At 39.9% G+C, this 25,802-nt stretch overlaps 1 protein-coding gene and 1 non-coding gene across 7 annotated transcripts in view; one reads left to right on the forward strand and one right to left on the reverse strand.

Annotated features, from left to right (window-relative positions):
• Gk (glycerol kinase) overlaps positions 1-24,396 on the reverse strand; it is a 75,422-nt gene extending 51,026 nt beyond the window's left edge. For 3 of the 6 annotated variants that reach the window (XM_074063022.1, XM_074063021.1, XM_074063023.1), the window contains exons 1-4: positions 24,147-24,395; positions 12,233-12,306; positions 9,856-9,962; positions 2,929-3,006 (exon numbers count right to left, since the gene is read on the reverse strand). In XM_074063022.1, the coding sequence (XP_073919123.1) occupies positions 2,929-3,006; positions 9,856-9,962; positions 12,233-12,306; positions 24,147-24,224 (337 nt within the window). In that variant the 5' untranslated portion in view covers positions 24,225-24,395. Of the gene's footprint in view, positions 1-2,928; positions 3,007-9,855; positions 9,963-12,232; positions 12,307-24,146 lie in introns of all 6 variants that reach the window. The other 3 variants (XM_074063020.1, XM_074063025.1, XM_074063024.1) reach the window with 2 other exon arrangements.
• Positions 2,302-2,434, forward strand: LOC141420121 (small Cajal body-specific RNA 8). The gene has a single exon (XR_012444810.1).
• Positions 24,397-25,802: the final 1,406 nt, after the last annotated feature.

The raw sequence follows: 25,802 nt of genomic DNA on the forward strand, positions 1-25,802 counted from the left end.
ACCTGCCTAGCAAGCGCAAAGCCCTGAAGTCAATCCCCTGGAACTGCCACCGCGTGTGTGTGTGTGTGTGTGTGTGTGTGTGTGTGTGTGTGTAAGTTTAACGTTCTCACACCAGAAGCAGGATATAGTCACCACTCCCAGTTCCTCAATGTTGTTGATCCAGGTATTTGCCTTACACTATCTCTTCCTGATGACCATCTCCCTAAGGACTACATAAGCTACTTGACTAGCCTTGCTGGCCCTCATATCCTAGATGGGTTGTTCAGACATTCAAGTGACCACTTCTCAGTCACAGTGACTTCCTGAAACTTGTGTTTGCTTTAAACTCACCAAATATATTTCCCTGCAGGAAATCTGTTTGGATAATGCCCTGGACCCAATAAAGTTGTTGGCCTATCCTATCTGATCTCTGTATGTATGGCCTGCAGGTATGTTGTATACTGCCCAATAGCCTATAGCTAAAAATATCTTTATTTCCATCTTGTGTCTCTCCTATTCATTGAAGGAGTGCTTTTTTTTAATTTTTATTTTTTTATTATTCATATGTGCATACAAGGCTTGGGTCATTTCTCCCCCCTGCCCCCACCCCCTCCCTTACCACCCACTCCACCCCCTCTCTCTCTCCCCACCCCCTCGATACCCGGCAGAAACTAATTTGCCCTTATCTCTAATTTTGTTGAAGAGAGAGTATAAGCAATAATAGGAAGGAACAAGGGTTTTTGCTAGTTGAGATAAGGATAGCTACACAGGGAGTTGACGAAGGAGTGCTTTTTATCTTAAAGATACTAAATTACAACAAACCCCAACTAATTCCAGAAGTTAGCTAACATCAGTCTATTAAAAAATACTCTCCTTAGCAATAGCTATTAGTTGTAATAGTCTGCCTTACTTATATTCAAAATGAATATAAGTGGGAGCAAGAACTAGAGTGCCTGTCTAGCACATATTAGCACATTAGGCCCTGAGTTCAACCCCCAGTATGACCCAAAAAAATCAAAATGAAGTGCTCATGAGAATGGGAAAATAAAGTGTTAAAAGATGTATTTTTGTGCAATAAGATCTTTGGTTGTGCTGAGTGCTGGTGGCACACACCTGTAATCCTAGCTACTCAGGAGGAAGAGATCAGGAGGATCCCAGTTCAAAGCCACCCTGGGTAAATAGTTTGAGAGACCCTATCTCAAAAAAAAACCAATCACAAAATAGGGCCAATGGAGTGGCTCAAGGTGTAGGCCCGGAGTTCAAGCCTCAGTACCACAAAAAACAAAGATCTTTGGTTGTAATTCTTTAAAAAATTTATAGTATTATTTAATTACAAATATATAGCACATACCAAATGCTTTCTTATAATACAGTAACATTAAGCTCCTTAATTTTTTATAAAGACTGTTCCCAAAGAATTCATGCTACTCTTACATTGCACATTTTTCATATGTTTTCTTCCAATCAACAGTAAAGTTAACAAGCTCAGTGTGGTTGTACACACCTGTAATTTCAGCACTCAGGAGAGTGAGATGGGAAGACTGCCAGCTCAAGGCCAACCTGAGCTAGTAAGACCCTAACTCAAAAAAATGAATAAACAAAAACCCAAAATACAAAGTAACTGTATTACTAAAATAACTATAAAGTAAAAACAGCTCTAATGAAACCCACCAAACACTGAAAAAGGAAGGGAAGAGAGAAGGGAATTAAGGGAATATAATAGAGGAGGTGGACTTGTTCTAAGTACACTGTACTCATCTATGGCATTGTCACAATGAAAGCCTCTTATACTATTAATGTATGCTAATAAAATGTTTTTAAAAACCAGTTCACTGTAGATGGGCAGTGACATGCACCTGTATTCACAGCACTCTGGAAGCTGAAGCAAGCAGGAGGTTCACTTGAGTCAGGAGTTTGAGACTAGCATGGGCAACACAGTGAAACCCTATGTTGGAACAAAAGCTCACTCTATAAATCATCTCATCTCTGATAAGTTCTACCTCCATTCTCTACCCCACAACCTGGTATTTTATCAATAAAATTTGTGATTTGCTATTTGTGACAGGAACATTTTAATGATTATAGATTTAGAACACAAATTTCCTTTTAGTAAGCAGTATCATTTAGTGCTCAACAACTGTCATGTGCCCAGGATGATGATGTAAAACACCTGTGATCATTTACATCTAAGATGTTGTATGTAAAATAATAGACTTGAAATTTTGAAGGTTTTTTTAACCCTTACTAAAACAGCCAAATTTATAGCAAAAGTAGCTAAACTTCTGATATTTCATTTTTATAACCTCAGAAGAGTAATTGGATTGGGAGGCTGATACACAAATTGGGCTGAAATACTGCTCTAATTGTCACCATACCTCCCTAGAATAAAAGCTGCCTTTTGATTACCAGGACGAATTGAGTGAAATCGTAACGGATAGATACGGGGCAGACAGTTTCTTTACACTATTCAGATACATCAAGTGAATGAGATTTTTTCTTGCTTATAACTTGGGTTTGCTATCTTTTTTTTCTTTTAGAAAAAATAGAAAAGTAATTGGAATGCTCAGATGGAATAATAAGTATATAAGTAGTTTACAGGTAGATGACTTCAGTATTTGTAATTTCAATTTCTGAGGGCAGGAACAAATAAGATCTCTTTTAGATGTCAGAAACACAGGGATTCTAAAACAGTTCTGGCAACATTCAACAATTTATATAATACAAATAATCAGCAAAAGAGAGAGGATAGGAGAGAGCTAACTGAATATGTGAATAAATATGATCCAAAAATTATTAATATACAACAGCTAATTTCTTAGCAGACTCTTCTGCCCATCCCATCAGAATATAGGAAACATGACTGCATGCATTTTGTTTCAAGACATTGTAGTGTGACCACATTTGGAAGTGGAGAGAGGCCCTGCACTGAACCTCTGTATGATGGCTTACCCACAGCATTGTAGAGAGGTTCTCCAGTTAACTTGTCCCAGACTACAGTGGTTTCCCTCTGGTTACTGACACCAATAGCTTTAAAGAGAACGTGAAACACAAGGGAATAAGAAAATTAAACAAGCAGAAAACTACTTCGGGAGAATAGCTGTCACTTTTTCTTACAGGCACAGCTAAACATAACAATTAGAAAAAGACATTTAGAATATGTATGGTGATATTTACTTTATTTTCCTAGAGTGGCCCTGAGAGAAGTGAACACCTGATGCCAAGTTTTTCTTTTTACTTCTATATGTTCCTTCCACTTCTCTACCAGCACAAAATAACATGGACCCATATTGATATCCAAAAGAAAGATTCCCAAGTTGCCTTAAGGAAAGCAATAACTTTCCAGGTTTATAATACCTAGTTTATTATTCTGAGCAGACCATTAATCACCCTATTCATTTACCAATTGCTATAAGAAGTTTCCCTTCCTATGTTTGTGTGTATGTTCATACCTGCATTTTATTTAATTAGCCACATTCAAAATCTTTCATGCTGAGCAACCTTATCATTGGCTAGAAATTCAGCTTTATTCCTTTATTTTGCTATCACAATACATAAAAATTTGCATTGCATAAATACAATATGTAATATCATTTACATTATACTGACCTACCTATAACTCAGATGCTATACTTATATGGTATTATAAGTAAAATATTAATCCATACCAATATTATTCAGATCAGTTGGGTCCTGCTAAATCAGAAGTTTCTCAGAGTTGACTGTACTGTAGAATCAACTGGGGAGCATTTAAAAAATGCCAATGTGCTGGGCCCTGATGGTTCATGCCTGTAATCCTAGCTACTCAGGAGGCAGAGATCAGGAGGATTGCAGTTCAAAGCCAGCCTGGGCAAATAATTTGTGGACCCTATCTTGAAAATGCTCAACATAAGGCTGGTGGAGTGGCTCAAGTGGTAGAGCGCCTGCCTAGCAAGCTTTGAAGCCCTGAGTTCAAATCCCAGTACCACCAAAAAGAAAATAATAACAAAAAAAAATGGCTGGCAGAGTGGCTCAAGTGGTAGTGTACCTGCCTAGCAAGCATGAGGCTCTGAGTTCAAACCCCAGTACCATTTAAAAAAAAAAACAGTGCCCAAGCCCTGGTCAAAATATTTCAAATTAACTGACATGGAGTGGGATCTGAGCATTGGTATTGGTTCCTAAAACTCTGTAGGTAATTCTAATGTACATTCCAGGTAGAGTACCCTGGGCTAAAGGATTGAGTTCTTCAAGAATTGAAGATTAGGACAGACATTAAAGGCTACATAATCAATATTTTTTTATACTCAAATCTTCTCAAGAAGCTGAGTATGTTGGTGCATGCCTATAATCAGCACTCAGGTGGCGGAGGCAGGGGAATCACAAATTCATGGCCAGCCTGGTCTGTTGTTTGAGATCCTGTCTCAAACAACAAAAAAATTCGAAAAATCTTCTAAAGAATCGTCTTTTGGGGAAGGGGAATAAAGGAGAATGGTGGAGGGGATGAATTCAAGTATGATATATTTGATACATTCTAAGAACTTTAATAAATGCCACAGTGTACCCCCACCCAGCAAAACAATAAAAAAAAAAAGAAAAGAATCATCTGGGGCTGATGGAGTATCTCAAGTGGTAGAGCGCCTGCCTAGCAAGTGTGAGGCCCTGAGTTCAAGCCCCAGCACAGACAAAAAAAAAAAAGAAGAATCATCTGTCACATAACTACTCAGACAGCACTTCCAGTGACAAGACACTACATCTCTCAAAGCAGAACAATCTCTACTCAATATCTTTGGTATTAATAAAAAAAGTTCTGGGAGCTAGAGAAGTAGCTCAGGTGGTAGAGTGCCTGAGTAGCAATTTTGAAGCCTTGTGTTCAAACCCCAGTACTGAAAATATATGTGTGTGCATATGTGTGTGTGTGTATTTATTTATGAAATTTAAAAATGGTCTGGGGGTAGCCAGGCACTAGTGGCTCATGCCTGAAAGCCTAGCTACTCGGGAGGCAGAGATCAGGAGGATCATGATTCAAAGCCAACCCACACAAATAGCTCAGAGACCCTATCTTAAAAAAACCCATCACAAAAAAAGAGGGCTGGCAGAGTGGCTTAAGTGATAAAAGCACCTGCCTAGCAAGCATGAGGCCCTGAGTTCAACCTCAGTGCTATAAAAAAAAAATGGGCTGGGACTATAGCTCAGTGGTAGAGTGTGCTTGCCTGGCATGTGTGAGACCTTGGGTTTGATCCCCAGCACCCCAAAAAAAATCCTTTTCCTTGTAGCTTCCATCTACACATCTTAGCCATTTTCTTTGGAAATATAAAAAATAAGGTTAATTCTCCTTCCACATACCAGTCTTTCCAAAACATGAAGCAGCTAAACTTGCAGACTTCTCCCTCGTGTCTTCCAATTTCCTTCAATAGCCTCTGCTTTGATGTGGCATGGTGTAAAGTCCCTTCATCACTACTCCTAGGAATATGCAACTATGTCTACACATTCCAAATGTACCTCAAAAATGAAGTACAATACTCCAGCAATGTTCTGACCAGCACAGAGCTGAGGGGACCATTAGCTCCCTTGTTCTACTACTATTTATCCAATGCAGATATACAGACTTCATTTAACACCTTTTCTAGAGGTACAAAAATAATTGAAATTCTCTCTTTTTTTGGCAGAACTGGAGTTTGAACACAGGGATTCAAGTTTGCAAAGCAGGTGCTCTAATACTTGAGCCACACCTCCAGCAATAATTGAAACTGCTCCAAAGAACCTCAGAAGAATAGGGTAAAGGGAAGAGATTCTGGGTTGTTTACTTGTAATAATAAAACACAAAAATATTTATAGAAAGAAAGAAAGATAATTAAAATGTGGGCCTAGGACTCAATGGGACATGGTCCTGGTATGTAATGACAGGAACAGATGTGATTATCAGCAAAGGCAGAGGCATCCCAAGTGGGCTACGTTATTGCATCCCTTGTAGTGAAAGAAAGGAGGCAGGAGATCCACGGGGACAGAAATGGAGAAATTAAGGTCCCAGGGCCTCCACTTCTCTGAAGTAGTAGGTGATGTTATATGCTGAAACAGGCCCATGTAAACATTGGATCAAAATCTGGGTATGGTGGCACATGCCTATAATCCCAACACTCAGGAGGCTGAAAACAGGAGTATCATGAGTTTGAATCCAAGCCTGCTCTACATAGCATGTTCCAGACAGTCAGAGCTACATAGAGAGATCCTGTCTTAAAAAAAAATAGTTTAGGGAACTATTTAGGAGGACTTAGGCTCTGAAACCAGACAGCTGGAGTTAAAATTTCAAGTTGATTTTGTTCTGTTCATAATTTTATCCTCTGTAAAATTGAAAAAATAAAAGTCCCACCATATGATGATGAGTCAATGCATATTATAACATGCCTGGTATATACTTTGTGCTCAATAAATATTACCTACTGCTGCTGTCATTGTCATTATTTTTGAGGAGAGAATGGAATAATAGTTACAGACAAGAGGACTGAGCTCAGTAGGACACATAAAGGAATTCCCCAGAATTGTGTGGAAATAATAGCAGAACCCTGGCAATGGGTTGCTACGGTAGGGTATTGTGAAAGTGATACTTTTTTTAGTGACATTGGTCAACTAAAGTCTCCTATTTCCTCCTCACTAATTTTCCAGTAAACCAGTTAGCTGCTTTCTTAGCCACAATCCTTGAGTCACATGCCTATCAAGCTACCTTTCTTTACTGGCTCCTAACTTGTATTCACAATCTAATCTAGAGCTATTTCCATCTGATTCTTTCCTCATGGGTTCCTCCCTGACCACTCCTTCTTTCTCCCTATCTTAATTTCATTCCTTCAAGCCAAGTAAAACTGCTTTTCTTGCAGACAATCAAAGTCCAGTTAAACCTCTCAGGATTCTCTTCCAGCCACAAACACGTGTTTATTACCCATTCCTCCCCAGTGCACACAGGTCTTAAGCAATGCCTCTGGGCTTCACCAATGTTCTAACCTGTTCTCATTTTACCCTAAAATCCTCTATGTTTTGTAAAGTAAACTTTCTGGCTGTTAATCTCAGCACATGTGTCATTCTTAATGGTTCCTAATTTTGATTCCCTTTTTCTCAGAATAACACATTCAGGTTTTTTATTTCTCCACCCACGTTCATCTGCACCATTTAGAGACAGGAATGCTACATGCATAGAATATACATTTCCTGCTCTCACAGTCATTTACTTACAGTTAGCAACATCATTAGCATATATAAAATCCTATATAGCAGGTTCATACTTTACCAGTGATAAAATTAAATTAGTTAAAAGCTAACATCCAAAATTTCTGGTCAAGGCCGGGCACTGGTGGCTCATGTCTATAACCCTAGCTACTCAGGAGGCAGAAATTGAAAGGATCACAGTTCAAAACCAGTCTGGGCAAATAGTTTGCCAGATCCTATTTCAAAATACCTAACACAAAAAATGACTGATAGAGTAGCTCAAGTGGTAGAGCACCTGCCTGGCAAGTATTAGGCCCTGAGTTCAAACCACAGTACCACAAAAAAATTCTGGTCAAAAAAAATTTCTGGTCAAAGCCTGGCACCAGTGGTGATATGCAGGAGGCAGAGATCAATTAGGAGAATTGAGGTTTAAAGCCAACCCCAGGCAAATAACTCGTGAGACTCTATCTCAAAAAAAAAATCACAAAAAGGGGCTGGTATTGTAGCTCAAGGTACAGGCCCTGAGTTCAAACCCCAGTACTGCAAAAAAATATTCTGGTCAAATTTTGCTTAAAATTGCTTATGAAAGGTTATAATTGGGCATGTACAGTGGCACACACTTATAATTCCAACACTCAGGAGGCTGAGGCAAGAGGATCACTGAATCTGAGGCCCACCTGATCTACAAAGCAAGACCCTTTCTGAAAAAAACAAATGAACAACAAGTGTTATTAAAACAATTAAGAAAAAGTAATTAGAAAAAAGCTTTTGGAAATACTTCAAGATATTAGTAATTGTTGTCTTGGTAATATTATGGATAAGTCCTTTAAAAAATAAAATAAGGCTGAGGGATGTAGGTCAGTGGTAGAACATGTACGTAGCATGCACAGATTTGATCACCAGTGACACCATCAACAAATAAATGAATCATAATTTATAACTGGAACACATTTTGGAAAAAAAATCTAGAAGCACACAGAGCAAAATAAGAGCTTTAGAGGAAGAGTCTTTGGCTACTACTTCCATGTGGGAAGGGATATAAAGCTTTCCAGGCCGTCAAAAACTTTACATAAAACCATATACTTGTATATAGAAGATGTATACTTAGCTGGGCAATGGTGGCTCACACCTGTAATCCTAGCTACTTAAAAGGCAGAGATCAGGAGGATCACAGTTTGAAGCCAGCCCAGGGTAGAGTGGTTGGCTTCCCACCTCCAGCTGGCATTGCATGAGTTCAAACCCCAGTACCATCAAAAAAATTTTAAAAATTTAAAAAAATAGAAGAAGTGCACTTGACAATTGCAAAAAGGATGTGGCATGGTGGCTCATGCCTGAAATCTCAGCACTTGGAAGACCAAGACAGAAGGATTTCAAATTCAAGGATAGCCTAGGCTATGTAGTGAGGGCCTGCCTCAAAAAAATAACACAAGCTATAAAGAGACAGCAATTATCACATTAGACTTCCACTCTTTATACTGTTATATTAATCTTGGGTGACTGGATTATTTTTTTTTCTCCCTGCTTAAATGATGAAGAGACAAAAGTAGATAGATATTCTGATAAAAACTATTAGGTGTTCAGAGAGACCTGCAACAATCTCATACTTTCAAGCAATTATTTCAGGGAAATTTTGTAAGTGAAGTATTTGAATTTCAAACCCCTTCCCCCACCCTATTCCTTCCTCTAGTCTTTCCTTAGAAAAAAGGCATCCCCATCCATCCAGGAGTGCCAATAAAAATCCCAAGCATCACCTTTGACCCACCGCCTCCCCTCACCCCACTTTTCTTTCTACTACCCTGACATCCAATCCATCAGCAAGTATTGGCCCTTCCTCCCCACCTCCATGCCACTGCTGTTGGTCAAGCCACCATCCTCTCTTAGGGCTTTCACAGCAGCCTCCACACTGGTCTCCTGTGTCGACACTTAGACCATTATACTCCATTTTGCACCTATTAGTTGGGGAGTTGTCTTTAAACTGCAAGTCATACCCTGCTGCCATGTTTAGAACCTTCTCATAGCTTCCTGTGATAGATACTAAGTCAAACTCCTAACCATGTCTGACAAGTCCCTAAACCACTTCCTCAATTTCAGCTCCTACTGAAACCCTCTCCCCCCCATCCACTCTTGTACCTCAATCTTTTTTTACTGTCTACTTGACTTGTTGCCTTTCTTTCTGACCCAGGAATATCCCAACTTGTTTTCACATAAGTGCCTTCCTATGTGCTGTGTCCTTTTCTTCAAACACTCTTCCCCTAGATAGTTGCATGGCTCACTGCTTTGGGCTTTTGAAATCTCAGCAAAAGTATCACCTCCTGAGAGAGGCCTTCCCTAGCATAGCCAAATCACTGTTTTTATTTTAATTTTTTGGTGGGGGAGGAACTAGGGTTTGAACTCAGGGCCTCACACTTGCTAGACAGATGCTCTACCACTTAAGCCATGCTCCCAGCTCTCAGTTTTTATTTTCTGCATGGAACTTACTAGTATCTGAAAGTAGTTTGTATTTGTCTCCTTTTATTGATTGTATCTCCCTTCACCAAGATAAAAGGTTCGTGAGAACAGGGACTTAGTCTTCCTGTTCATTGTTGTGTCCTCAAGTTCTCACAGAAACAGCTAGCATTGTATAAGCACTCAATTAAAAGCTGAAAGAATAAATGAATACGATTGAGAGAGTAATACCACATAAGTAAAATATTCTGTAAAAAATACCTTTTATGTTGGAAATATCAATGTTGAGCTGTTCAAGTTTTTCGCACGTTTTCTCTATACATTCATAGACAGACTGTAGAATTTCCTTTGGGTCTTGTTCTACCCATCTTTGAATAAAACAATGTATTTGATTAGTCTACAAGAAATCAATATAAATTTAACTTATTTCTATACAAATGTTAACTTACCAGGGTGTGGCTGATACATAAATTAAAGACTATTTCCCTCGTTTTTATTATTCACATAATAATTAATCTTTAAAGGAGGCCACTAATAGCAAGCCACAAATAGCAAAATATTCTACATATTTTTAATTATTTTTTCAAGTTCAATAAAAAAGAAATCAATTCCCCAATTCTTTTATATCCTATGAGTTTGATGAATTTTTATAAACTATCTGCATGTTTCACTTGTTATTTCTCAGTGGATGAAAATATATTTACCCTTCTTACAACTCATATTTGGAAAGCAAGAGGAATTCTGAAAAGTTAAATAAATATACATTTTTTTTGTGGTACTGGGGCTTAAACTCAGGGCCTACACTTCGAGCCACACCACCAGCCTGTTTTTGTGAAGGGTTTTTTCGAGATAGGGTCTCGCAAACTATTTGCCCTGGTTGGCTTCGAACCACGATCCTCCTGATCTCATTCTCCTGATCTCTGCCTCCTAAGTATCTAGGATTACAGGCATGAGCCACTGGTGTCCAGCAAAATATACTAACCTTTTTTGCCACTTTGGTCCCAAAAAGTTTTGTTGGAGTCACATACCTATGATACCAGCTCTCAGGAGGCTGAGGCAGGAAGATCTCAAATTCAAGTACAGCATGGCTATATAGGCAGACTCCGTCTCCAAGAAATGTTGTGTGACAATTTAAGAAAAAAATTTTAAACTCTTTCTAATAATCATTTCATGTGGACAAGTGACTGATTCAACATTTCAGATTGATTCCCAGTGCAATTTTGGTAAAGTACCAGCATCTCAGAAGAATGAAAGGTGAATAACAAATGAGATGCCCAAAATAGTGATTTGAAGAAGCCCAAAAGTAGAAATGACCCCCACTAAAAAAAATCTACTCAAAGATCTAGAAATAGAAACACAACTTTAAGTGCTTTTCTTCTCTGTCTTCCCTTTCCTGAGCTTTGAGTTCTACCTTCAAATTCTCTCTTTTCTAAACCCCAATCTCCTTCCATATAATTCTAATTTTTATCCCTACAAGACTCAAGTATATTTTCCCCCCAAGTTACACTGGGATCAAGCCTGTGACAGTTATTCTAACGCTGCTAACATATCAATAGCTTTTAGCATTCCTTTTAAAAAAATAGAACTTTTTCATGGAAAGAAAATCATACTATTTCGTACTACATCAATTTTTTTTCTTAAACTGAGGTAAATGTTACAGTGAAATGTATGGATCTAAAGTATAAATGTTGCTAAGTTTTGACAAATGCATATACCTAGATATAGCAGTCAAGATAAGGAATATTTCTATCACCTCAGAAAACTCTTTCATACTTCTTCCAAATCAATCACATAGTCCACATGCAAACCCTTTTCTGATTTCTAATATCCTCGATTAATTTAATCTATTATTGACTTTCAGATAAATGGAGCCATGCAGTATGTACTTATTTGTGCTTTTTTCACAATTCATAATATTGATGAGATTAATCCATGTTATATCAGCTCATTTTTTAGAAGTTATCCATTCTACTGATAACAGATATTTGGGTGGTTTTCAGTTTGGTGCTATAATGAATAAAGTAGTTGCAAACATTCATGTGTAAGCCTTTCTGTGGACATATTCTTTCAATTTTTTTTATAAACTCCTGAGTGGAATTCTGTAGGTACTTGGTTAACTTCACAAGAAAAGGCCATACAGTTTTTGAAGGGGTTGTATTATAAACATCATTATAATTGTATTTAATTACAATTACTACAAATGAACACTATTCTCTGAAAGGATGATTTTAGTATTACATAAGACATGTGAATGCTTTAAAAAAAAACCAGATATCCTTATTACAAAAAAAAAAAACCCAGAAACTTACACTCAGTGAAATACCATTTGAGCAACAATGGGGACCCAGAAAGAAATGGCTTCAAAGTTAATATAGAATTTTTGATATTTAATACTTACTCTTTAGCCTTACTACGTTATCATCCTTTTCTTTTCTGTCACTTAATTCCTAAGGCACTAATTACCCATATGTTTTTGCTGAACTACTTTGCTACTGCTTCTTCTCTTGACCAATCACAGTCCTTCAAGTCTTCTCAGGAGGGTGTCTGGCCAAGTTTACTTTACAAATCCATAGGGAATGTGGGATGAGATGAATCAATAAACATGACGCGTCTTTATGTATTAAATTAGGAAACATACCCTTCTCTTGGGAATTCCTGCTTTATTTCCACTTGATGATGACTAAGTAGTTCAGCTGTTTTTGAATTAAAAACCTGAAAAACAAATTGCAGTATTAGTGTAAAAATGCCAATGTAGATATCAAAGATATTTGAGGTTATAGAGCAACTGAAGTTTGTCACAAATAGGAAATATTCAATCAGATGAAATGCCACATAAGATGTTTGACTCTTCTGATAGATCCATAAAAGTTATAATGCATCAAGAAAAAGTTCTCCTATCTGAGTATAGTGATGCACACTTGTATTCTCAGCACTTGGGATTGTGAGTTCAATGCTACACTGGACTACACAGTGAGTTTGAGGCCAGCCTGGGGTGCATAAGAAGACCCTGCCTCAAACAACAGAAAACAAACAAAAAAAGGAAATAGCTTCTTCTTAGAAAAAGAGAAAACAACGACAAAAATAACTTCTCTTTAGATCAGACGAAACCTAGGTAAATGAGGAGGAAATTCCTCACTCCTTACTAAGCTGAACTGGCTCTCTGGTTGTAGGAAAATTAATACATCGACCAATTAATAATATGGATTTCTTTTAGAGAACAGGAAAACCAATAAAAATAATAATAAGCTGACATAATGCTAATAATAGTGGCAGAGATTCTACTCCTCATTCTTCTTAGATGCAGAGACAAGGTCATATGATGCTCAGGCAGGGATGTGCATACTATGTGAGTTCCTTGGAAGGAAAATGCAGTAATGCCCTGGCATTTTTTTTTCTTTTCTTTTCTTTTTTTTTTGGCAGCACTGGGGTTTGAACTCAAGGCCTCATGCTTGCTAGGCAGGCACTCTACTGTTTGAGTCACTCCACCAAATTCTGGCTCTTATAAAGGGAAATAGAGCCTGTCAGCAGAGAGCTGGACACTCCATGAAATTTTTGTCATAAATTGTTGACCCTCATTATAAAACATCAAAATCAGGGGTGGAAAACTAACAATGATGTGCTGCTACATATTCTTCCACAATTTTACTTAAAATCATATTTTTTCAATTTAGCAACATTAGTTTTCCACCTAATAGTGGAACATTTGAGTGCCAGAGTACTTACTCTTTCAGAGTAAGAATGCACATTTTAATTAAAATTAACTCCCAAAATCATTATAATTCATTTCCAATTAGTTAAGAAAGTGTTTCCATGCCTCAATTCCTGTAGGAGAAAATTACCTATTCAACACAAAGTAAGAAGCAAAAAACACAGGGTCCTGCATTGTCCCTCCTCCCTCCCTCCCTATCACACATATCCCCTTTTCTGGAGAAAGTGACAAAGACAACAAAAGCAAGAGAACAAATTCTGAAGTTCTTTGAGGAGATGACATATCTTCCAAGTCAAAGGTTAACTCGACACATCATAAATAAAAAGCACCTGGCAGAACCCTATGTCATATCCTATGACTCACAACTTAGCATTAAAGTATGTGTCTAGGATGTCAGCTTCCTTCATCCAGTTTAATTGACTGAAGTATACCTACCATCTAGAATGGCACCTTGCACTGAACCGGTGCTCAATAAATACTTGCTGAAGGTCTGAAAAACTAACCTATTACAACATTAGGAGAAAAAAACATTAAATAAGAAAAACTGTAATAGGAAAGCACAGTTGTTTTATTGTTATTCATATTACTGCCATCCCCCAGCTCTAAATTTCCCAAAGGGGTCTGGGTTAAGAAAGGAGGTGTCCCTGTTTGCTGACTAGATTCACAAAAACTTCAATGTCAGACTTAGGGGGCTATGAATGGGGTGGGATCCATCTTCTATCGCTTCCTAGTTTTAACAAAGCTAACTTCAGGACCCTAACACTAAGCATAGATTCATAGGTCTTTGGAATAGGCATAGAAGAGGGAAGGATTTGGGTAAATTCTATTTGCTATATCAGAGCATGAGGCCATCCAATTACACAGAATTTGGACCTACTGGGATGAAGAGACCGGGATGTCCTTGCATCATTAGAGCTCTGAACTTGAGAAGACTGCTATCACCTTTAGGTGGGAGGATCTGGTCCTGTGTACCACTCCCAAGTTTGTGGGACACTTTATAGGTACTGTTTTTGAAGTGTGCAACTTTCTTAGGGCAGCACTGTCCAATAGAAATATTATGCAAACCACAGACGCAAGCCAAACGTGTATTTTATTTTGGTTGTATTGGGGTTTGAACTTAGGGCCTTCTGCTTGGTAGGCAGGCACTCTAACACTTGAGCTTCATGCCTGACTGAAATCAAGTTTAATGACACATTCACACACACACACACACACACACACACACACACATTATCATTTCAACACATGATAAGTGTTAAAAAATTATTAATGAAAAAACCATGGTTCACACCTGTAATCCTAGCTAATCAGGAGGCTGAGATCAGGAGAACGGAGACTCGAGGCCAGCCAAGGCAAATAGTTCAGAAGACCCTCATCTCCAAAATAACCTGAGCAAAATTGACTAGAGGTGCAGCTCAAGTGGTAGAGTGCCTGCTTTGCAAGCACAAAGCCCTGTGTTTGAACTCCAGTCCCACCAAAAAAACAAAAAAAAAATTAATAAGAATTTTACTTTTTTATACTAAGTCTTTGAAATCTGGAATAAATTTCACCATTACAGTCTACCTCAATTTGGACTAGCCACATTTAAAATGACCAGTAGCTACATGTAGCTAGTGGCTATTACACTGGTGAGCAAAGTTTGAGAACTTTCTTCCTTAGGTTCACACCAACAATTATAATAAAGTCTCATCAGTGTCCATTTATCTGCAGAGGGACAAAGGCACAAAGAAGATTAATGGAGCTAAGGATGTGGCTCAGTGGTGGAATGCCTGTCTAGCAAGCCTGATGCTCTGAGTTCAAGTCTAAGACTTGAAAAAAAAACCAACAAGACTAAAGATCTAAAGATGTTTTCTAAAGATTCTCTGGTGGAGGACAATTAACTCCACATGAAACTACATTACCAAGTAGCAAGAATGGTAGTCTTTTTTTCCAAGTAGATTCAAAAGTCATTGTCAAGCCAGGTGTGGTTGTGCACACCTGTAATACCAGAACTCTAGAAGCTAAAGAAGGAAGACCACAAGTTCAAGGCCAGCCTGGACTACTTAGAGAGTTTGAGGCAGGCCAGCCTGGACTACATAGTAAGACCCTGTATCAAAAAAAAAAAAGGAAAGAAAGAAAAGCTGGGCACCAGTGTCTCACACCTGTAATCTTAGCTACTTGGGAGGCTGAGATAGGAAGGATTACAATTCTAGGCCAGCCTGGGCAAATAGTTTGCGAGACCCATCTTCAAAATAACCACAGCAAAATGGACAGGAGGCATGGCTCAAGTGGTAGAGTACCTGATTTGCAAGCACAAAGTCCTGAGATCAAACTCCAGTCCCACCAAAAAAAAATTAAAAGGAATAACTAAAACATAATAAATCTAGGTGTGGTGGCACAGACCAATAATCTGAAGTACTCAGAGAATGATAAATTCAAGGCCTGTCTGGGCTACATAGTGAAATCCTGTCCCAAAACAAACAGATAGATACAATGAGTCTACAGAGCCTTCTAAGGCAGGCTGGAGATACTGTGGCTTCATCTCTAAAACTCATTAGAAGCTGGGAAAGAAGGATAGGAAGCTCCAGCTGGGCTGAGGACAAGTTCCTACCTTAGAGTTTAGATTTTTACTTCAGCTTCCAGAATCAAATTATTCTAGAAAAGTGGTTGACAAAGAATTCCAAGGTGAAAACCAAATGATACCACCAGCTAAAAGTCAGGGCCCTAATGTAGTACTCACATTATTTCTAAGGCAAGAGCCAAGAGATTAGATGCTAGACATACAGAACTAACATCCAGGTTTTCTGAATACCAACTCAGTGCTTTTCCAGTTCGAAATGATACTAATACCTAATTGTGATTTTCAATCATTCATTAAATGATAGCAAATGCAAAGAAATCTTTTTTTTTCTTTTGGTGTTACTGCAGTTTGAACTCAGGGCCTCATGCTTGCTAGGTAGGTGCTCTATGACTTGAGCCGTGTGTGTGTGTGTGTGTGTGTGTGTGTGTGTGTGTGTATTGGGTATTTTTGAGATAGGGTCTTTCTTTTACCTGGGCTGGCCTTGAACCACAATCTTCCTGATCTCTGCTAGAATTACAGGTGTGAGCCACCAGCACCTGTCAAGAAACAGGGCTACAAAAAAGAGAAAAGACATCTAACTAACCCCAGCATCACCAAAAAAATTTTTTAAAAGACATCTCACCCAGATATGTGGGCATTAAATGCTCCCAGGAAAGGTAACTTTTAAACTAAGACTTCAAATTGAACACAGTGAGTCCATGTGGGACAGGAACTAGAGGTGTACAGAGTGTACAGGTGGGTGAAGGCACACAGTACTAGCTACTGCTAAAATGGGATTAGAGGGAGGTAAGCCTGAGGCCAGGAGAGAGCAGTTTTGATGTGCCTATAGTGATCCAAGTGAGACACAGGGAATGCTCCATGAGAAGGGTGGCAGTAGTGAGATTGAGAGATGTGAAGTGAAATAGCAGAGGTACACACAGGAAAAGGAGAAACTCAGTGATAACAGGTTACAGGTTAGCATGACTAGGCAGTGTTCACAAGACAGGGGATAGGGATGGGGGACTGTGGCTTAAGTGATAGAGTGCTTGCCCAGCAAGTGTGAGGTCCTGAGTTGAATCCCAGTACCATCAAAAAAAAAAAGGAAATAAAAAAAAAGATAGGAGAGGAGCAGTAGTTGCAATACAGGAAATAGTAACAAGATTGCAAATTTCATTTTAGACTGTGTTTTAGATAATGTGTATTTGAGGTACAGAATGTGATGTCCAACAGTCAGTTTTTTAAATAAAAAGATTCACTCTCAGAATTTTACATGATCAGAAAGAATGTTATGTATGATGGAATATAGAGGCAAAAAGCACAGATCCCAGAGGCACACAGAGCTGGGGTAAGTTAAGTGCCAGCTCTCTCCACATCAGCTGATCAATTTTAATTTTTCTGAGTCTTGTCGGGCACCGGTGGCTCATGCCTGTAATCTTAGCTACTTGGGAGGCTGATATCAGGAGGATCGAGGTTTGAGGCCAGCCCAGACACATAGTTCATGAGACACTATCTCTAAAATAACCAGAGCAAAATGGATGTGTGCCTCAAGTATTAGAGCACCTGCTTTGCAAGTATGAAGCCCTAGGCTCAAACCTGCCAAAAATTTTTTTTCTGAGCCTTGACTTTTCCATCTGTAAAAGGATTAGATAACTGAGACATGATGGTACAAGAATATAATGTCAGCACTCAGGAGGCTGAGACAGAGGATCATTAGCTCAAAGCCAAGAACATCTGGAGGAGGGAAGAAGACTAAGTAAAATAACTTATGAAGATTACTTAGCACAGAGCATACACATAGTATAAGAGTATATACACACACACACACACACACACACACACACACACACACACACACACACATATATATAAAACTAATATGGTTGCTGCTATTACTGCTACTATTTTTATTCTTATTGTTACTCCTATTACTACAACTACCACCAATAATAGATGACAGAATTAGGATTAGAAATCACATGCTCTAAATTCATCTCTAGGCCTAAATCATGTCTCAACTCCAGATCAAGGAACTCCAAGTCACTTCCTGACCAGTGTCCTCCACCATGGGCTGGGCAGCTAAGTGAAGTAGCTATAGCGACTCAGCTTCAGTATCAGCTCAGCAGCTACCCACAGGCCATCATTCCGCAGCCATGGGAGGTGACTGACTTTACCTGATGGAATCCAATGGTGGTAATTTTCGTGAACTGGAACCAGAGTAGTGACCAAATACCTTTAACCCAGCTGTGCACAAGCCACACATCAACTGCAAGCTGGTAGAGATTAGGACACTGGTGCGGAATTTGCAGACCAGTTGGACTTGGACATGATCCTTATCTGCAAGCCCTTCCACTCTAACGACCCTAGCATCAAGGGCCAGTAGCTCTTCATCAATAAATTGATGACCTTCCATGGGCTGTGTCCCCAGCCAGGAACAAGAGCATTAAAGAATTACCTCATCAACTCCAACCCCACACTTTTGATTGTTCCCCCAATACATGAGGTTCTTCCTCTGGAATTCTGAACTCCAGCAAATAAATGGAGCCCACCAGTGGGGGCTTGGTGCAAAGGTCTTGCTTGGAATTAAGAACTGCCTATTTCTTTCCAGTGTCCAATGCTAGGGGCAATGACTTTGTGAGACCCCTAACTCTAATATAGCTGGTACCCCTGAAACCTGAGATAAGAAAGCCTTCAAGTGTGTATAGGGTCGTTGTTTTCTGAAATCCAAATTGGTAACAGTGATCTCAAACACAGTAAGGGCTCTAAAGGCCAGCTTCTGAAAAATCTCAGCTATGCTATTTTCACAAACATCACACTACAAAGAGTAGCATTGGGCAAGGCACCTATATCTCTATGAATGTTTGTGTACAAAGAAAGTTGCAGTCATTAAACTTCCTCAAGGACAAAAAAAAGGTTTTAAAACCATCCACTGAAACATTCAATGTGCACATTCTGTCTTATAAAGAAGAGTCATGGAGATGAAATGCTCTCCTTACTAAGTGTAGGTTTGCCTCACTCATCCTACGACTAATTTAGCTATCCCCTCCCTAATAAACATGCACATTCATTTTCCTCCCCACATGATCTCTCCACTAGCCTACTCTTATGTCACACTAAAATTTACTATGTGATAAGACATTCTGAAGAAATGTAAACTCTTTCTCTTTTTTGGGGGGGTTTAACTTCTTTTTTCTCCCACTTGATTTTTGTTTTTCTTGAGAACACCATGATAATACATAAACGTGATAGAATGGGGACATGACTCAAGTAGAGTGCATGCCTACCTACCAAGCATGAGGCCCTGAGTTTCAAACCTCAGTACTGCCAAAAAGAAATACATAAATTTACATGACCAAAAATAAAAATATTTGCCACAAATTTATTACATTAGAAATTTGAACAGTAAAGGTCTTATGGCATCTTCCAACAAGTCACAGAAGTAAAGAAAACATAGCATATGGTATATTTTTCTTAAAAATAAAATTGTATTAAAAAGCATATGCATATATCTAATATAGTCATACTTGCCAAATTTGACATTTTTCTAAGACCCTCTGAGTTGTATTGTGCTATTCTTCTGATCCAAGAGTTCTAGTCAATACATCTGAACCCCATGGGCTCCTCAATGCTGATGCGGATTCACATAATAAGTACCTATTAAATGCCTATAGGGAAGAACATGAGAAACTGCTCTGCCCCTCAAGGAGCTCAATATGGAGAGCTCTTAACACATAGGCTTGTGAAAGACAAGAGGAAAGGAGCAGAGGGCAGCTCTCTGATGACAATGTGTTCATGCCACCTTGGGTAATGTAACCAGCAAGAAAACAAGCCAATGTACGAGAGAAAAATAAGCAACAAAAGTATCACAACTTTAGTTATGTGAAGAGTGGCCTCATTCCACCTATGAGCTAAATTAGGTTTTACCAAACTTACTGTTCCTTACCCCTGGCACATAATGAGGGCTTAATAAATGTGTTGAATAAGAGAGAAAGAGACAGGCAGACAGACAGAGAGAAAAGAAAAAGAGAAGGAAGGAAGGAAGGAAGGAAGAAAGGAAGAAAGAAAAACAAGGAGGAAATCTATCCATAAGCTTTGTGAGATCTCTAAGTACGATGAGACAACTGGGGCCAAGGCAATGTTTCTTGCCAAAACAAGCATGGAACTACAGTTCTAGTCATTCTTCATACATATTGGCTGTTGGAACAAAATGATTATGCAACCATTATCCACGGTGACACACCTGAGCCCTGCCCAGGATAGGCTGAATCTGAGTCACAAAATGATCATAATTTGCACTATTTATTCAAAGCAACATTTTTTCATATCTTGTGAAATCAATTTGTAAGTCTGTTTTTCTTGGCAAATATGACCATTTATGACCATAATCCCATAATCAGAACCAACACTTGACTGAGAGAGAGAGCCCTCACCATCCTCTCATCTCTTCACAGTACTCTGGGCAGCTGAAGAGCTAAAAACAGTACTTAGGAGGACTGGCTTCAGAGGTGACAGACCTGGACTTGAATCCTAGTTCCACCAGTTACTTTGTAACCTTAGGCACAATCCTCAGCCACAGTCTAATCACCTGTGTAAGAGAGCGTACTAACACCACTTATATCACATTAAATGAGATAATGCTGGAAAAGTCCAACAAAGCCTGACACATTTCAAGTAACAACATATTCCAAGCCTTTTTGTAAACATCTAATTTAATGGAAAAACTAACTAACCAAATTAAAGGAAGTTGACAGTTGAAGCTGAAACTTTTGTCTCATAAATGGCCCCTCCTTAAAACCTGTTACACTAATTCTCTTTCCAAGAAGTTCCTACTCTGCAATCTGAGTAACCATGTGCCAGCCTCAGTTCACTCTCCTATCAGAAAACTTGTAGTTTTTGTACTGTAGTACAAAACACATGCAAAGAGTTCCAAGACTCAGTTCTTTGACAACTTGATAAAGAAATGAATATGCTCCAAAATTGCAGGTCTACCACTAAAAGCAAAGAAATGAACTAATCAAACATACCCATGTTAGAAAGTTTTCAGATTTTTTGGCAAGGTAATAAAGAAAACCAGAATTAAAATTCAATTGTCTTAAACCAGGTGCTGATGGCTCACACTTGTAATTCTAGCTACTCTGGAGGTAGAAAGCAGGATCATGGTTCAAAGCCAGCCCAGGCAAACAGTTTGTGAGACTGTATCTCGAAAATACCTAACACAAAAAGGGCTGGTAGAGTGGCTCAAGGTGTAGGCCCTGAGTTCAAGCCCTGGTACTGCAAAAAACAAAAAATTCAGTTGACATAATTAAAGAGAAATAGAAATCTACTCAATAGACAAGGATAAAGTACTTTCTGTAAATAAAACACATGTTCATTTGTCATTTGATCAAGATGTTTTAATAAATACAAAAATGAACAAGGCACTCAAGAGGCTAAGGCAGAAGGATGGAAAGTTCCGGGTCAGCCTGGGCAACATAGCAAGATCCTGTCTCAAAACAAAACAAAAAGAAATGAACAAGGCTTAAATGGTGGCCCCAGCCCTCGAGTACAGCAGGCATACAATTATAATACAGGAGGAGGTGATAAGAGCTATTAATAGAGGTATTTAAAAATGCTATAAGGGGAAGACATTCTGACAAAGGGTTTGAAGAAAACTACTAAGTAGAGATAGCAGTGGAACTACTATTTAGAAAGAGAATAGAATTTCAAGAAACTGATGTGGGGGTTGGACAGGAGGCATTCCCATCAGAAGAAAGAGCACAACAAAGCTTTTTCTCCTTATAAGATAAAGTTAATACTGCTAACAGAGAAAAAGGGAGAAGCTTGGAGAAGTAAGTAAAATTAAATATGCAAATTGAATGCATAATGTCCTGAAGTTATGTAAATACATTTAACTTTACAAGCTTCCTTATGACAGTTCATATCCAATGTATCCTTTCCTAAGAAGGTAAGCAATTATTTTTGAATCATACTTTATAACATGGAATTTGATTGAATACCTCCTAGGAATCACCTTGCAATTGAAGCACTTATTCAGCAAATCTATTATCTGCATTTCACAGGGAGTGGTTTAGCAACCTCTTTCCTTATAACCAAACCACCTTGGCTAAACCATTCCCAAGATTTTTTCTACTTCCCATGGGATCTGTCTTTTATCTACCTCTAAAGCATTACTTCACAGCTGTTCCTCAAGGAGAGGACAACTTTACTCATCACCCTTTATACTTCATTCTACAAGCAGGATGGGAATCTTCTGAACTTGAACCTTAGCTTACTCACTGAAATCATGTCCTACAGAGTCCAGTAAATGGAGCCCAATTTTTGAAGGTTCATATTGTTCATGTTACATACTGAACAAATGATTGTGGCGTTATGAAGTTGATCAATTTCTTCTCTGTCAATGTAAAAAGATGACTTTGGGCAATAGAATCTGAGGAACAACCTGTAATGGCTTAAGAAGACTGCTCAGCAACATGGACAGCAACAATGACGAGCCAAAAAGAAGGCAAGCACATTCAGGCTGCCTCCTTAAAAAAAGGAAACCTACAAAGTCATGAAATATTTTACCCACTTTCATAAAGAGCAAATGCTGTAAAAATTTGACAGCTGTTGTCCCGCTTCGTTTGGCCCCCACAGTGCTTTATGAACTAGTTGCCATAAATTAAGCAGTGGAAGATTTCACTGAAAATTCTACACTGCCAGCTTTTCTTAAAGTATCTACATATCTGGTATCTCTGGGCTTGCCTTCCTGGTTAGCAGCTACTAGCCACTGCCCTGGCCTGGTTTCTCTCCACTCTGCTTGCCTCCTTCTACTTCCTGACACCTGCAGGGATTTGTATGGGTGATTCTTGAATATGACTTAAAAATCAACCCACATGAATGGGCATTGTGGCTCACATATGTAATCCCAGCACTTGGGAGGCTGAGGCAGGAGGATCATGAGATTAAGGCCAACCTGAGCTACATAACAAGTTTAAGAAGAACCTGAGCTCTAGGTGATGAAAATATAAACAATGCAGAAAATGTGGAACTAAGTGTTGGCAGTTCAAACCAGGGTTAAGTCACTAAGATTCAAACTAAGCATGGATGAAAAGCTTGTCCATTTAAACAAGCGAGATGCCAGGATCAAAACACAAAAGCAGTTTTTAAGAAAGTGCCAGCTAAACATAATATTTACACACACATACAATACATAGGCACACAACACATACATACACCTATACATACTAAATAATACAAGAAGGGCTAGGGTTGTAGCTCAGTGGTAGTGTGCCTAGCAAGGCCCTGGGTTCAGTCCCCAGCACCACAAAATAATTAAAACAGGAAAAAAATGGTGTGAGGTAAACAAATGAAGAGGGAGTTAAATCATCACTAAATATTTACATCAACTTGCTAGGTTAGTCAAATATCCATCAAAAGCATGGGGTTTTTTTTTCCAGGAAATGTTCATTTAGATTACTTTTAAATGATCTTGCTGCCTGCAGTAAGATGTTGGATTTAAATGAGCTTACTGAACTCAATGATAGATCACTTTTAAGAGCAAGTTTCCTAATTGCGGAAAACAAACAGCAGGGAAAGGTGCTTAAATAGCACCCTTCTACGGTAAAACTGTACTGTTATTCATGGTAAATAAATAGAGAAACAGAATTGCTGGGAAGCAAAAAAGACGTTTGTTTGTAATGGGCAAAGTATCAAAATTGAATTTTTCAAGTCTTCTAAATTAAAGGTTCTGGCAAACGTGGTGTAGTGTGTCTGTTTCCTAATTTGTTCTGCCACCCCCTCAGTATTTTACCCTCTGCAATTTCTGTGCGAGATGTGCGAGAATGACAATGCATCATCACGCTAATACTTTATTCGTTCTACTGCTGGAAAGGACGCTGTGTCAGACTACCACAACCGTGACACAGCTTTCCCTCCATCCAAGGACGTCCTGCGCCTCGCAGGCCAAATGCTCCTGGGGAGGACCGCTTCAGCGGTCAATGTGGCCACCTGTCCCCTGCTGCACGCGGACCGCTGTGCGCGGATGCTCAGAGTCCTCATTCTTTTTGGAAGAAGAAACCTCCCCCATTACCACGTGACCAGGCTCCACCACCAAAACTGCAACTGCTCAACTCTGCTGCGGGGGTCTTGGAAGGCCGAGATCCCCCAGGCCCCAGGGCAGCCCCAGCGTGGCAGGTTCCTTTCCGGCCTCCCTCCCTCACCAGGGCCCAGGACCGTGAGAGGCGCGGGATGGGGACGCGACACCCAGTCCCTCTGTCCCTGAGCTTCCGTCCTGGCTCAGCGTCTCCTTGGATGTCACCCCGGGCTCACCAAAAAACGTGTCGAGCTGGTACCCTGGTCCACTGCCCCCACCAACGGCCCCAAAACTGCTTTCTTCGCGGCTGCCATGGGACCAGGTTTAGGTCGGTGGACTATTGAGAAGGGTCTCCTGGGTGACCACAGCCGGCCGAGGAGCTGCAAGCGGCGAAACCGGAGGGCGAGGCTTGAGCTGGTCTACTGAAGGCTCGTACCGCGCTTGAGGCAGCCCCTTTACCCGCGCGGAGTCTTCTCACCCCGCCCCTTCAGCCCAGGCCCCGCCCAGCTCGCGTTCCCCACGGCTCCGGGGGCGTGGCGGGGGGGGCGCTGTCTGCTGAACCGACCAATGAAGGAACGCAGAAAAAGGCCGAATGCTCAGACAGTCAGAGGGCGGTGGGACGTCACGGGGGCGGGGCCTGGGCGCGGTGGAGGTGGTGGCTGGTGTTGCAAGTCATGTGGGAAGGGGTTAGGGAGCCAGCTAGCTGCTGCAGGGCCTGCGGCGGAGGCGGGCGCTGCCCATTGGCAGTGAATGCCTCTGGCTCATAGCAAGAACACACTTCCACCCGCGCCTCCAACCCTCGGATCCCAAAGTGCAGAACTGCCTGTTCTATCCCGTACGCTGTTCAGAGTACTAGACTCTCAGTATTGACAGACCCCGGCCCAGCCTTCCCGCGCTTCCCACGCCCCGCCCACTTCCCCCGCGCTGGGTCCTTGCTAATAATATTAATAATCTCTTCTAAAGGTATCGACCCCACTGGAGACCAGCTGAGGGAGCAACGTGAATCCCTCACCTTTGTAGGCTTTTCGGGGACAAAGCACACGGAAGTTCTTCCGGTTTAGCATTTAAGGAAAACACTCAAAATCGGGTTCCCCAAGTCCCTCAATTGACCAACTAGGCAGAAGGCGGCAGTCACCTCCCTGTCCTGACGCGCCCTTGCTCCTCGCTTGGCTTCACTCCCTGTCCCCTCCCCACACACGCCATTTCCGCTCGCTTCATTAACTACTCCGGACAGCAGTGGAAGAGAAAAAGGATTCTGCCTTGACCTTGAATTTACCTTGCCAAGATCCTCTTGAGTCATGTGTTCTAGGAGCGTTCAAACTTTGGACCGGACTGCAGAGCCAAATAGTTTGCAAAACAACTTAGGGCTTGTGTGTGTATGCATTTTATATATATTGTACTTACATATATAAACACGTACGTATTCATGTATATTTTTAAATGTTTCCTAAAGAATGTTTCTTTCCATGCAATGCGTTCTGTATATTCTATGGTATGTCATTTTTAAAATGCTGATTGGAAATCACTGAATCGATTTTGCAAATTACCATGCTCTCTATTAAAAACTACTCTGCTATTCCCACTCTAATTTTTTTCATTCCTTTCCCAAATCTCACAGTGTTTTTGGAACGTCACTTCTATTTTTGCCTCTCTTGCCTTAGCTCTATCACACTTCCTATGGAAGCATTCTCTAGCTATATATTAAATCCTGGTATTCCAGATGAGAGGCTGGATTTGGTAACTATTTATAAACTGATTTGCTTTGAGATAGGAGAGCAGATGAGTCAGTATTTCTGAAATTCCTGGAAGAGGAAAAGAGACAGACAGGAACATAGGCAAATGTTAAGGAACTAGGCCAACTAGTCTCTAAAAACTTTGAAAGGCATTAATTA

Source organism: Castor canadensis, chromosome X (genome assembly GCF_047511655.1).
Source record: "Castor canadensis chromosome X, mCasCan1.hap1v2, whole genome shotgun sequence".
Classification (NCBI taxonomy): Eukaryota; Metazoa; Chordata; class Mammalia; order Rodentia; family Castoridae; genus Castor; species Castor canadensis.